At 39.5% G+C, this 14,087-nt stretch overlaps 1 protein-coding gene across 1 annotated transcript in view; it reads left to right on the forward strand.

Annotated features, from left to right (window-relative positions):
* LOC132970772 (contactin-associated protein-like 4) overlaps positions 1 to 14,087 on the forward strand; it is a 117,399-nt gene that overhangs the window by 20,630 nt on the left and 82,682 nt on the right. Inside the window, exon 2 of the mRNA XM_061034514.1 lies at positions 362 to 472. Within this exon, the coding sequence (XP_060890497.1) occupies positions 362 to 472 (111 nt within the window). The remainder of the gene's footprint in view (positions 1 to 361; positions 473 to 14,087) is intronic.

The following is a 14,087-nucleotide window of genomic DNA, read 5'->3' on the forward strand; positions in this document are numbered from 1 at the left end:
AATTCAGAGTCAATTTGGAGAAAACTTAAAGTTTCAGTTCCTCTCCTTGACATTTTAAAACATGAAAGCATATGAGGCATGAAAAGGTCTCCATTGACTTTCCTCTCCCTCTGACACCAAGTTGTCTTATCTGTGTTCCTCTGTGCGACCCATTATCTGCCCCGACCTACAATTATCTATTCTGGGTACTCAAGAGAGCTTCAAGTTTAACCTTTCAGTCAGAAGTAAACTCCCAAACTTCCTTCAGTCTGCTTTTTCACTGAAATTGTTTTGAACCAACCCACAGTGAAATAATGCACAGACATGATCCGTGTTTCTTTAACATTTATTTTTATTTTTCTGCTTTCTGATTGGTTCACAGAGGCGTGCGACGGCCCACTGCTGACCAATTTGCCGCCATCATCGTTCAGAAGCTCCTCCCAGCTAACCAGCAGCCATGGGCCGGTCTTTGCTAAAGTCAACAGGAGAGAAGGTGAGACATTGTTCCTTTTTTTTTAATCTTTTGTAAAAACTTTAAAAAGATATATGACCTGAATCTTTATGTACAAGACAGATTCAGGTCATGTACAGTATATCGTCATTAATAATGAACGAGCTGTTTCCTGCTTTGATGCACAACTACGCTTGCTTTGGCAAACCCAGGTGTTGAATATTTGAAAGAATGAATTTGTTACACAGCAGCGCTCATTACTCAGACTAAATATAATGTAGCAGCACGTTGACATAAATGTCTTATAAAACCAAATAAATCTGCAAACTCACAATGTTTTCTTTGGGAAATGTTTGTCCCTTCAAAAGTCAGATTAACTTTTATCTAACATGATTCAAGGCAGACCAATCACAATGTTTATGGTGTTGTTTGGGTTTAAGTGCAGCTTATTAAAGCTTCTTAATGTCTTTTCTTACTGGTTTTACTATTTTTATCTTCTTTTACTTCTTACTGTCTTTTTATTTATGCTCTTATCTTAACTCCTCTTATGTTTTAACTTGGAAATGTTTCATCTTACTTACTTTGTCTATTTATGTTTTATATTTATATATACTTTTTATTTTTATTAATATTATAGTTTTTTTTTTATCATTTATTCACTTGTTTCTGTTTCTTTTTCTGCTCTTACCTTCTTATTGCTGTTATCTTTTGATTTGCTTTTATCTCTTTTAGTTTCTTACAGATGTAAGAATTTTAATCTTTGGTTCCTCTTGGTCTCAGCTCGTGTTGTTGGGTTCTTGTGTTGCCTGGGTTCTCATGATGGTTCTTATGATGGTTCTTGTGATGGTTCTTGTGATGGTTCTTGTGATGGTTCTTGTGATGGTTCTTGTGATGGTTCTCATGATGGTTCTTATGATGGTTCTTGTGATGGTTCTTGTGATGGTTCTTGTGATGGTTCTTGTGATTGTTCTCATGATGGTTCTTGTGATGGTTCTTGTGATGGTCGGGTTATATATGTCTGTTGGGTATCGTGCACTTTGGGTTCTTTTCTGTTGAATTGTATTTCATTATTTTTAGTATTTTGCATTTGTTATGTTCTTGTTGTTGTTTATGTTCTTCTGTGTTTGGTTTAGTTTGTTCTTGTTTTTGCTGTTTGTCAAAGCACTTTGTAAACCTGTGTTTTTAAAAAGGTGCTATATAAATAAAGTTATTATTATTAATAAACTATGAACGTGGCTTTTGACTGTTCTAAATCCGCTTTCACACCAGTAATCAACCAACTGGATAATAGTTCATGTAACGTCGGAATTGTTAGTGTTAGCTACTAAACCATCTGATACCAAATCTCTATAGGTTTTGTCGTTTCAATAGTTGTAGCATCTAGCGCCATTTTTAATCTGTGCCTATTTATGATACATCTTGTAAATCAGAAGAGAGGTTTTGTGCATATTCTCATGTGAAAATTGGTTGGAGATGCCATGATTAAAACGATGGGTACAGTGATGATTTGCACTCGGGGCCTTGATTGGTTGCACTTGATCAATAAGGGCGTGTCCACCTGAAGCCCTTTACAGAGTGCGGTTCCACAGCAGCGCCATAACGAAGCTACGCACAGCCTCACTCTCACATGTAGGCTTCCTCTGCTTCCCTGACACACTCCTGATCCTCCAGCTCTCTGCCTGGCACTGCCACACACGTCTCCACCAGCGCCTTTAGAAACAGTTGGTGCAGCGAGCATGACTGCCACGTTTTGTTGCATTAATAGTCTTTTGAATTTAAGCTTCATTGCACATCCGAGTTATAGTTCTGACACTGACGTTTCATGTCCTGGGGAAGGGGAGCTGAGGAGATGTTTCTGGCCCAGGCAACTTTTATTAAAATATATACAAACCAAAAAATCCTACCAGCCACAAAGTGCGTCGGCCCACTGGGAAAATGCTTGGTATGACCAGTGCAGCCTTAGCTTCAGTCTTTGTTGCAATGGTCGCAGGTTTGACTTCTGCTCCTGATGCTGTTTGGTTCATGTCATCCCCCACTCTCTCTTCCCACTTTTCCTGCCTCTCTACACCTGGCCTATCCTATAAAGGTAAAAAGTAAGAATTTTTTTTAGAAAAGTTGGTTGTTGGCGTCCTGAGTAGTAAAAAAAAAAAAAAGAGACAAAGATGTACGTTCAGTCTTTTTCATCCTTTTATGACTCCTTTTTAAATATTTATGACATCCAGCTCAAACATCAAAATGATGATTAAGAAGATGACAAAAGAACTGGTGTGATTTGCTTTATCTTCACAGTTCTTAAAAAGCTGAGAAATTGCTATTTGAAATGTGAACCCTTTAAATCAAGTTCCTCCAATTTCACAGTTCACAGTATTTTTTCTTTCAAAAGTTCCGTAAAAGTTTCTCAAGGATGTTGGTATGAAAGAAGCTTCTGCACGCCTGACTGCTCTGATGAGCAAGTGTGTAGGAGTACCGTGAATGAAAGCACACTTAAAGGCTTTATATGTGATTTTTCACACTTAAATGTAATATAAATCAAGTATATCCTCTGAAAATAACTCTGAGTCATGACTGTCTACAATGGGTGTAACACCCGAGTCCCACTGTCTGTGATGTTTTCAGAGTTTTCAGAGTCCTATCTTCACTTTGTTTACATCGCCCGGACGGCCGGCTGACTCCTCCCCTCAGGTATAAAAGTTGTTTAATTGAGGGACTAGAGAAAAGAAGAATAACATACTGTACTCACTGCTTAACTGTGTTTCTAGATCACGCTCATTTCAGGTAAATTTACATGCAGTGTGAAGATACGAGCAGAATAAAGATCAGATGCTGAATAGATGCTAACACAACAATGCGCCGCGGGTTGTTTTGGTTTCACGCATAAAGCCTATAAAATGCTGAGAAATTGCTATTTGAAATGTGAACCCTTTAAAACAATTCCTCCAATTTCACACTTTCTGGAACTATTTTGTCGAAAAATTGTCTAAACGCAAGAGGTTCCTGTTAGCTCATGCGTCATGGTTGCACTCTTAGCCCCTATTGGTCAGTTGCAGCTGTGACCTGTATCATTTTCACACAGACGTGTTCAAAGTCTAAACAGTGAGAGGGGTTGCGAGTGTGCTGGCCACCCGTGGAAAGTTTTTCCTTGTGCAGCTTTAAACTTAATGCACTCGGTCAGGTGTTGGCGTTGACTCTCTTGGGGCAGCTCAAGGCCAGTGAAATGTTGGGAACAAAATTGGAAAAGCAATGTCCCTTAGCTGCATCTCCATCTCTTGACTGAGGTGTTTTCTGTTCTGCACTGTGGGCTGCCGTGATGCATTTTCCTTTACCTCTCTACAGGATGCATAGCACAAAACATCAAAGGAAAACCTCAGCTGGATTCACACAGGCTGAGAGATACTTCTGCGGTGGCTTGGGATAGAGGGAGAGGGAGATAAAGACAAAAATAGATGGATAGATGGAAAGGAGAGAGACGGCAGCAATATCTATACCCATCTGTATTGTATATTGGAATGCATTCGTATTATAGACTAGTACATCAAAAAGTCTCCACAGGGCCACCTCCTTGCAACAGGGGTGTAAATCTGAGTTGTGTTTCACCCACCATAATAACAATTCAAGTGGGTGCTCTCTGCTGGATGCTGATGTGGGGCTTTGTGACGGGCTATCATGGCTCATTCTGGAGTCTTTCATGGAAAACAGTTTGCAGATTTCACCATTTAAAGAGCTCAGTGCCTCACTGTCGCACCAGAGCTCAGAGACATCGGGGACTCTGGGATTTCTTTCTCTTTTCCTCCCACTTTAAGAATAATTTCACCAACTTGGAAACAAATTGAAGATAAGCAAAGCAGAGTTTTGTTCTCTGAAAAGTTTTGGTGCCATTTCCCCCTGTAAACAACTTTTAACACTGCAGGGACGTTTTTTTTTTTTTTTTTTTTACGAGAGAGAGAGAGAAATTGCTGTCCTCATTTCTTGGCTCTGTATAAAGGTTGTCACAAAAAAGCCAATCAAACAGCTGGACCTGGTCCAGCCGCAGCCTGCAACCCAAGGTTTTGTTCCCTCAGGGATTAATAAAGGATATCAAAATTAACGTTTAAAATATTGGAAACATTAAATACGTTTTAACTGAGGTTAATCCTCACATCACAACAAAAGGAAAAGAGCAAGAAGAATAGTTACCATATCTAATTTTGAAGATGCAGTTTACCTCATCTAATCACATGAAGACTCAGATTCAGTTGTCATTGTAAGACAAAGCTTGGGAGCTAGGAATAACTCTAACTCATAACTCACAACTCTGCATGTTGACATTTTCAAAATACAATAACTATTCTGGGTATTGCATTTAAACAATGTGAGGGGGGTAAACTTGCAACCTGCAACTGTCTCACTGTTTGAAGTAGTATATGTATGTATATAAAGTATGTAGTGTAAGCAAATGTGTTGTGTTTGTAAGGTGCAAAAGTTATGACAAGGCAGCTTGTTAGACAGATAGCTCCCCGTAATTCTTGGAAACTAAAAGAAAAAACTAAAAACTGACATCTGGAGAGACTACAGAAATAGCATCGTTTTATTTTGTGTCTTATTTTTCTCAGCTTGTGAATTTCCAGGAATCTGCATCAATGACTTTTGCTCTCCTGATACTCACCGACCATCAAAGACTCTAATGCATGGGTGAACAGGGGCAAGGAAAAGAAACATTGAAGAAACATGCCCAGTAGTTACACAACTAAAAAAAGATCTATCAAAGGCCAGCTGGGGTGTAGAGGTTACACAACTCCCACATGCCTCTTTGCTCTTTGCTCCTGCCAGCAGTTGGTCCCTGGCAGTAACTTTGACTGTTCACACACGATGGTTTAATCCTATCACAGTGCTGCCTCCAATTCCAGAGTCATGCCCTGCTATGGCTGGGCACCACTGGTAGTTAATCTTATTACTACCACAATGTGCAAAGTGGACAATTAGCATGTCATGAATTTGGGAAGAATCCAGAGCTACGGGTCTTAAGGCTGAGTTTGGCAGGAGTCTTCCAAGAGACAGTCAGAGGGCCAAGAAGGAAACAGCCCAGGGCTTAAGGTCTGAGCAGCAAAGGAAAAAGATTAAAAAAAGAACAGTTTATTTGAGAAAGCCTCTCATTTAATAACATGTCTGATAATAATAATCCAAGTGATTCTGAGCCACCACTCAGTGCCAGCTGGAATGAATTGCTATCAAATCTCACCTATTTATTTCCAACCAAATTTAAAGTACATGTGACCTTTCTACATCACATAAATAAATGTCATCTGGAAAAAATAATACCAAGGCAGGAAATGTTGGTTTCTTTTTTAGAGTGATTTTTAGAGTTGGTTGTTTCTCTGATCACTGGTTGCTCACCTCTCCTATTCTTGGTGCCTTAACTGTGCCACTCCTTAAAATATAAAATAATGAGGTCAGTTATGCTAAAAAATCTCCTGCACAGTGACAACCTGGTTTTCAAACTCCAAAGGGCACAATATGTTAATACATCAGCAACAAGTGCCCTTGATTAGTGTCAAACCATACACTGTGTATACTAATGGACGGCATGACTCGGCCTCCTCCTGTTGAACAGGATACAGCCAAAATATCCCCGTGTCGGGGGCTGACATATTGCAAATTTGCAACCAGAGTCTGAGCAGCACGGCTCGTCTGGAAGAGACGTGGTATTGACGAAAAACTCTAAGCTTCATGATAAAACTGTAAAATCCCTCAGGTGGTTACGGTCCACAGCGTAACAGGATATTAAGTTGGTTAAAAAAGGATGTTAACATGAGACTGTGACACTGGGTTGTGTTCAGAATAACAGACACATACATTGCTGTGTGTGTGTGTGTGTGTGTGTGTGTGTGTGTGTGTGTGTGTGTGTGTGTGTGTGTGTGTGTGTGTGTGTGTGTGTGTGTGTGTGTGTGTGTGTATAACTGAACCAAACGCTGCTGAACAGGGTTGAAAAATAACTTTTTTTTACCTGCCCCTTTATTTGAACCGGCTGCATAATGTAACGACGTAGAATATTTTAATCAAGGCTTATAGTACTCAGTAACAGGCTATTATATGAAGGGAAAAGTTTCAACTATTAAAGAAAATCCTGACATGCCTTTGTCTCGCTCATGAACAGAAAAACATTTTATTTTTGTCATTTTTAGCTTCTAGGTGAATTTGTGTGGTTTGAAGTTTTCCCTTGCGGTTATATTTCAAACATCTGAGTTGTCATGAGTTACCACCGCTGAAAATAGTCTATTTCCCGATATGGCTGTTTCACAATAGAAGCATGTCGATGATATGGAGTGGCATGCGTCATATGTTCTTCATCCTAAAGACATCAATTAGAGCACTTAAGGCCATTTTCTTCAGCACAGAGGCATCATTTAGAACACTTCATCTGGGTTTCTTGCACATTATCAGAGTGAACAGGGCACTTGTAATGTTTTATGTACCATAGGAACACTCTAGAGGGTTTTACCTACCCTACCGGTGAGTCCACCGCCGGTGCTCTTAATGATACCTACTTTAGCCTAAGGATGACTCAATACCACTTTTTTGTTTCCGATACCAAGACCATCTATAACTCTTTCACATGCAACCCCCTGCAGCATTGTTTTATTTGTGTTTACAGGAACACTATAGAATTACATTGTGTTATAAACCATTCTTTAGAATAAATAAACTGCTTGTACAGTAAATGCCAAATCGGGGAGGTTGAGTAAAGTTTTACCTCCATGTGAGAATAGATGTGCACAGTTTGGTTTCTTGGTAAAAAAAAAAAAAAAAAAAAACTACAAGCACAGGCTGATGTGAACTAGAAAAAGAAGTTGCAATTCTCCAAATGTCTTTGGTTGAGCTTTATAATAAGCTGTGAATTAATGTGAGACTGTTAATACATTTCACTGAACTGGTAGACATGCAGGCTGTCTGATACAGATAGACACACACAGGAATGCAAACACACACACCACAGAGAGAGAGAGAGAGAGAGAGAGAAAATCACATGAAATAAAATTAATGAGAGACCCCACATACCTGTCTTTATATATTTTGGATCCAGTAGCGTTGCAACTGAGTGGAGTGACTCAGCTTCCAGGCCTCTGAAACATCTGTCCACAGCCTAAAGGAGGGGGCCTGTGATGGTCTTAATTCCCAAGCAGCCTCATTATCTCGACGGAGATTGCTTATAAGGACACCGACAATGGGGATGACATCAGATGCAGACGAAGTTCTCACCTCCCTTGTAAACTCCTCAAAAGGGGCTAGAGCTATACGATGGCCATTTCCAGTAGCCCCCACTGACTTGCAGTTAATGTGACCGGCAAGTCGTACTCTGCTGCATATGTAGGATACATGGGGCTCGTTGCTGTGCAGTGAGGCTCTGCATCTTGTAATATGTGTGTCACTTTTCCTTGTTTTGGACCCTTGGGTGGCCTGTTGAGCTCGTGAATATGCCAGTGGCCAACAATTTTCTGTCAGTAGCCACTGCATCACACACTACGCTGTGATAGCAGCCCCCTCGCTCGCGACAAGTTGCAGCGCATGCACAAAGCATCCCCCAAACTTTCATCCCCGAGGCGTTCCATTGCATTTATTATCTTACTGGCATTGTCTCGTAAATGACATGGACTTGTCTCTTCTCTATTTTTCCGTGCATTTAACATCACCTTTGTTGCTGTAGCGATGGCCTCTCTGGGTGTGTGAGCCGGTATTGATGCTGAGTTTTGGATCGGCTCATCCCTTCTTTAGCCCCTCAGAGTACATAGCATCTAGAGCAGCACAGGGTCTGCAGTGGTGGGTCTGGGACGAGGCAGAGGGAGCAGTTTTCGGGCAGATGACCGATCATCATGAAGATTTCTGCCTCTTAAAAGGAAATTTTTTTTCTTGCCACTGTGACTTTGCAAAATGTTGCTTCGTGCTGTGCTCATGATGGATTAACGTTGGGTCTTTGTATAGCAATGAGTAAGGTCTTCTACCTGCTCTCTCTTTTGTAACATTAAAACGAGTAAGGTCTTTTATCTGAGTAACTGCTCTTTTGTAAAGTGTCTTGAGATAACATTTGTAATGAATTGAGGCTGTACAAATAAAGATTGTGTGAGAGGGGGAATGCTGTCCCCTGACCAGACACAAAGTGAGTTCAGAATGGAGAAAGCACTGAAAGTATTCAGAGTGCTGCTGTTTTTTTCTTTTTTTTTTTTAAAGCCTGCTGTCTGAACACGTGGGGTTTGTGATGTGACACTTTAATTGTTGGTGTTGCCTCCTGTGATTAATGAACCCATGGAGTCAGTCAACAAACTCTGTGAATTTCTGCTGTCATGCAGGTGAAAAGAAAGTGTTTAGGAGATTTGAATAAAGAGTTCACGAGGTATTTTGTAATCTGTTTATTCAACACAAGGAACACTACAAAACGCAAGATCATACAACATCAATGCATAAATACATATCGGAATTATTCAGACTGCAACAGTGGAACTATTCATGTAACACATTCAAATATAAAGATAAAGCAGTGGGCATGGTGGCATACTGCAATGGGAAGTTAAATGAGGAAATAAATGGCTATTTTGAAGAAAACAAAACCGGTTAACAGACAAGAGAGCACAAAGAGAGAAAAGTAAGAGATGTTGAAAATTCACAAACTTTGATATAGATGTGTATTTTAACATAATTATTTTATTTCTTTCATATATTCAGATACTTGAAAAACGTTCCCACTTACTAGTGTGGATCTGACATTTACCAGAAATAAATGTGTGATTCACAAAGTTTAAATGTTCTCATTAAATGTGTCCATGAGCTAATTACTGTATGCATACTCATCTATGCAGACGTAAGAAGGTTTTTTTTCCCACCTGTGTCTGATTACCCAGCTTGAGTTGAGTCTCTTTGTTCTTTCCCTGAGTTTCTATGCAACACATTTCCTCTATTTTCACCCTCCTTAGTCATCGCCCTACCTGTCAGTCTTGTGCTTTCCTCTTTGTATTGTGAAGTCTGCCTGTGCAGTAAATGTAATTTGACTCAGCCCCATGTGAGCTGCCAAGAAAACATATAGTTAACTTCATTCCATCTTATAGCCAAATGTTAATGACAGCATTTAACATTTACTGGCAAATGTTAATGGCAGTATTTAACATCTAAAGGGTCTTTGTTTTTCACTGGGCCATACTGCTAATTGCATATTAGAGGCATTGTAATTAGGCTGAAATAGGCTTGAAACACTTCATCAATCGCCGGTAATCATTTTCTGGAAAGTGCTTATTTGGATTTAAAGTGGGGATTGAAACATTAGCAAGGGACTGTAGGTTAAACTATATGTGGAGGGGACCAAAGAATGAGGTATTGATCTTTGTGTTTATGTGCACCCCTCTGTGTCTCCAGGTACCCGTTTTAATGCTGCTCTTAAACACCTGATATCATTAAATTCTGCAGCACCTCCGCCCAAATCCTCTGAAGTCTGAAGTAGTCACTTTACATAAATCTAATTATAAGGGAAAATATTGTCAGATTCTTTGACATAATGCTGCTGGAGGACTCTCACCTTAGCTTTGTTTGTAATGTATTTTTTCTACATCCCTCAGTCAATTTCCTGATAAAAGCCCGAGTCTTAAATCCATGACAGCCCCAGAGTAAATTGGATATTTATGATGTGACAATCTTTTACCAATTACTGTTACTTGCTGTCACGTACATTAAAAATATAACTTGCGAAAATGGCAAAAAAAAGACTGGTTAAAAATCAACAATAAACAAATAAATACATGTAAATAAATTGTTTTCTCACTAAAGAGCTTCTTGCAACAGTGACACTTCTGTCCTTTCTGTATTTCTTTTTTTTTTTAAAACTAATTTCAAAGTTGCTTGGTTCATTTCAATCATATAAAAATAGTGCTCAGCATCTGCTCAGTGTGTCCTTTCTGTATTAATGACAAAAATAATGTGATGTTTTATATGCAAGATATCAGAGGTGTGTGACTTTGAAACACTTTTCATGGTTAATTTTTTGGACGTAGGCCATATTCACATGGCCAACATTTTCTGGTGACATCACCCTCACTGTGGAGAGTTTGAGGAGTGTCTTGTTCAGTCTGTGTTAAAGTGGCTAAATGTTTGAGTAACCACATTTTTGTATCAGCGCTTTCCATCAAATAAATCAACAAATGGTCTGATGAATTAGCTGGGATCCCAAAAAAAGGTTAGAAAAAAAAGGACACAGAAACCTGATTGAGACTTTCTCCATGATTTTGAAGTTAAAACCACAAGTGTCTGTACCTTACTGTACCAGAAACTCCGTATTAAAAGCCAACTGATGTGAAGTAAAAATGAACAATAACATCAACATCAGTTTGTAACTTTAGAAAGGACCTAACAGTATGTTTCACCACACTGCATTGTTACAGTAACATGAAGGGAGAGCTACATGGTTAATGCTAAAGTCTTTATATGTGATTTTTAACACTTAAATATAATAGAAATCAAGTCTATCCTCTGAAAATAACTCTGTGAGTCATGACTGTCTACAATGGGTGTAACACCCGAGTCCCACTGTCTGTGATGTTTTCAGAGTTTTCAGAGTCCTATCTTCAGTTTGTTTACATCGCCCGGACGGACGGCTGACTCCTCCCCTCAGCGTATAAAAGTTGTTTAATTGAGGGACTAGAGAAAAGAAGAATAACATACTGTACTCACTGCTTAACTGTGTTTCTAGATCACGCTCATTTCAGGTAAATTTACATGCAGTGTGAAGATACGAGTGTAATAAAGATCGCTAGCATTAGCATGCTAACACAACAATGCACCGCGAGTTGTTTTGGTTTCATGCTGGTGCTCAAGGGCGACATCTGCTGGATCAAAAAAATCACATATAAAGCCTTTAACACAAGTGAAAATACATCCAGTGAGTTGTATGGGCTTATATAAATGTGTTCTTGATTAATGTTAATATCTAGAATGTATACACCTTTTGTCATATCTGTGATTTTTAAACATAAATGTTAGCAAGGACATGACTGAATGCTAACGCTAGCTGTGGTCTGATGTAAGCTAACGAGTTATAAAAAGTGTTTTTCTGTATTTGATAAATGGCCTGATATATTTCTCTGGGTTTTCAGTATCCATTGTCTTTGTATTTTGTTAACAATCATAAAGAACAAATTGTCCGACATCAACAATCATGACTTGATGAATTACTACATTACTGATGAATGTTAGTCTTTGTAAGTCTCAGTGCCTTTTAGCTTTTGTTTTGGTCTCTACCAATTCCTAAGGGGAAATTACTGGCTGTGTAGCTTCTCCAGATAGTGGCTAATTATGTTTGTCTGCCATTGTGGTTCCGAGCAGGAAGTGCCCAGTGGGTTTTAAGAGCTTTTTAGCCGCCGACTGAAGCCGAAAAATGAAACAGATGATGAGAGTGAACCAAAGCAGGGGGGAACTGCAGATCCAAGTGATATGTCTCTGTAGATGCATTAGAACAAGCCACAATGACTTACACTTTTACCTGTAGGTTTTTACATTGTCTTACAATTGTATTTGGAAAAAACAAACAACAACATTGAGGCAAAGTTTACAATATTTTTTCTCATTTCCACAAACAATAAATCACCTCCAAAAACGTAAGTCAAACAGATAATGCTTGGCAATGCCAGCCGGAGGTGTCCCACATTCTTCTGTTACATTGGATTAAGGGACCTCTGACATGTATTTCTGATAAGTTCATATCTTCATTCTGCCAGTTGTTCAGGTCTGCTAGGTCTCATTCTGTTTTCAGTTCAGTACATGTATCTATTTTACAGCCAGAAAAGCAGCTCTAACAAAACACTGATGTCCCATTCTTTGCGTTTTATACATTGTTTTCTCAGTTGAAAGAGATTCCTTTGGAAAACACACTCCTGCTTAGTTTCCCTATTTGGTAGTTTATCTCTCGTGACTTGTTGCTTCTGTATGATTCAGCTTTGGTGCATGAAGGTCTTATAAATAACCACCAAACTGCAGCCGTCATTGATTTGTTCTCTTTTATAAACCCCCTCTCGGTCTCAGTCCCATTACTTGCCATCCTTTCGCTACATCCTCCACCTGCCGACCACATTTAGTTGCAATTCTCCGAAGCTGGTATCTCCAGGGGCCTGTCCCAATTTGACTCTGCTAATGTTTGCTGAGACCCCCTGAAACTGGTGTCGTTACCTGACACAGACAGGTTCCAGTGCCCTGCTTTGGTTAAACCAGCTCCTCATTGGACTGATTGGTTGTTTGCTCTGTCGCCGAGTCATTTTTTTTTTGTTCAGCTGTGCCTTTTCTCCTGTTGCCTTCAGAACATCATGTTACGCTTTACCTAAAATCAACTGCAACTATGTGACTTTCAGCTTCATTCAGCTCAAATCCCCTCGAAGCCCACTTCAACCCATTTTAAAATGTTGACCTGTTAATATTCTCCCTCTCAGTGCTCGGTCTGACTTCCTCTCTTTCAGACCCACTGAGCGTTGGTAATTTTTCCTCTTGTAATTGCTTGTATTCTTTTCACCATCTCTCCTGTCTTTTTGTCTTCTTGTCCCCTTTAGTGTTTCGTCTCTCTGTCAGTGGAACATCATTACATCAGGGCAACATTACTGTCATTTAGCGCACACATCTGCTCCCTCCTCTGAAGCCATTGCCCTGACAAGCATTGTGTCAGTCCCTATTACTCAGGCAACTCTTAACACTTTGGAGCTAACAATTACAACAGAAAGGATAGAAATAATGTGCTGGATGTGTTTTTTTTTTTTACTGTCTTATTATGAGACAAAGGCGGAAGTTAATTCACTGTGAGGTGGAGTCACAAGCTGGTTGAGAGGTCTGAAAGGTTTCTCTGTGGTCACGCCTCCATTACCTACAAAACAGTCTGTGGTAAAAGAGGAGGAGTTTGGATTGCACCAGGTCGTCACGAATCCATCTCTAAGTTAAAATCCATAAACCTCATATACAGTAAGAAGTGGATGTAGCCTTTGTTTTCAAAAAACGATGCTGTGAGCATGCACTGTTTCAATTGGCCAGCAGGGGGCGACTCTTCAGACAAAAGAATTGCCCGTTTGTTAGTTGGCCACAGCTTACAAATAATGGTCCCATTTAGATTAAAATTGACTAAAAGTGCACTGTACACTTTAGGGCTAGCTATGTATGATTGCAAAGTTGTAACAATGGGTTTCTGTCAACCATGGGGATGTAGCTATAGCTCTTTCAACATTTAAGACTGGATATGGGACACTTAATCAATGAGACCAAAAGAAACTGTGAGGCTCTTTTTTTTAAAACCAGCAGAGGGCTCTTTCTTATTTTGGCATCTCTTGTTCAATATCATTAGCCCCTTTTTTCACCAAGCGGTCTGGTTTGGTTCAATACAGTTCGGTGTTGTTTGCTATCCAGGATTATTGTTTCTCCAGCAGCCAATGTGCGCACTGGACTATCAAAGTATGACGTTCTTTGGTGGAAACAAGAAGAATCCTGACGTTTATGTTTTTTTTCTTTCACATAAAATAAAAAGTAATGTGTTGATCCATCAAGAATCTGCTCAAAGTTCAAACAGATCCCAGTGGTTTACAGAGTTTCCCTTGTAGGTCCAGATTCATTTTTGAATCAAGATCATGTTAACCAGGGAAGATTGTGGTCTTAAGTCAAGCCCACTTTTCACACA

The sequence above is a fragment of the Labrus mixtus genome, chromosome 3, assembly GCF_963584025.1.
Source record: "Labrus mixtus chromosome 3, fLabMix1.1, whole genome shotgun sequence".
In the NCBI taxonomy this organism is placed as follows: domain Eukaryota; kingdom Metazoa; phylum Chordata; class Actinopteri; order Labriformes; family Labridae; genus Labrus; species Labrus mixtus.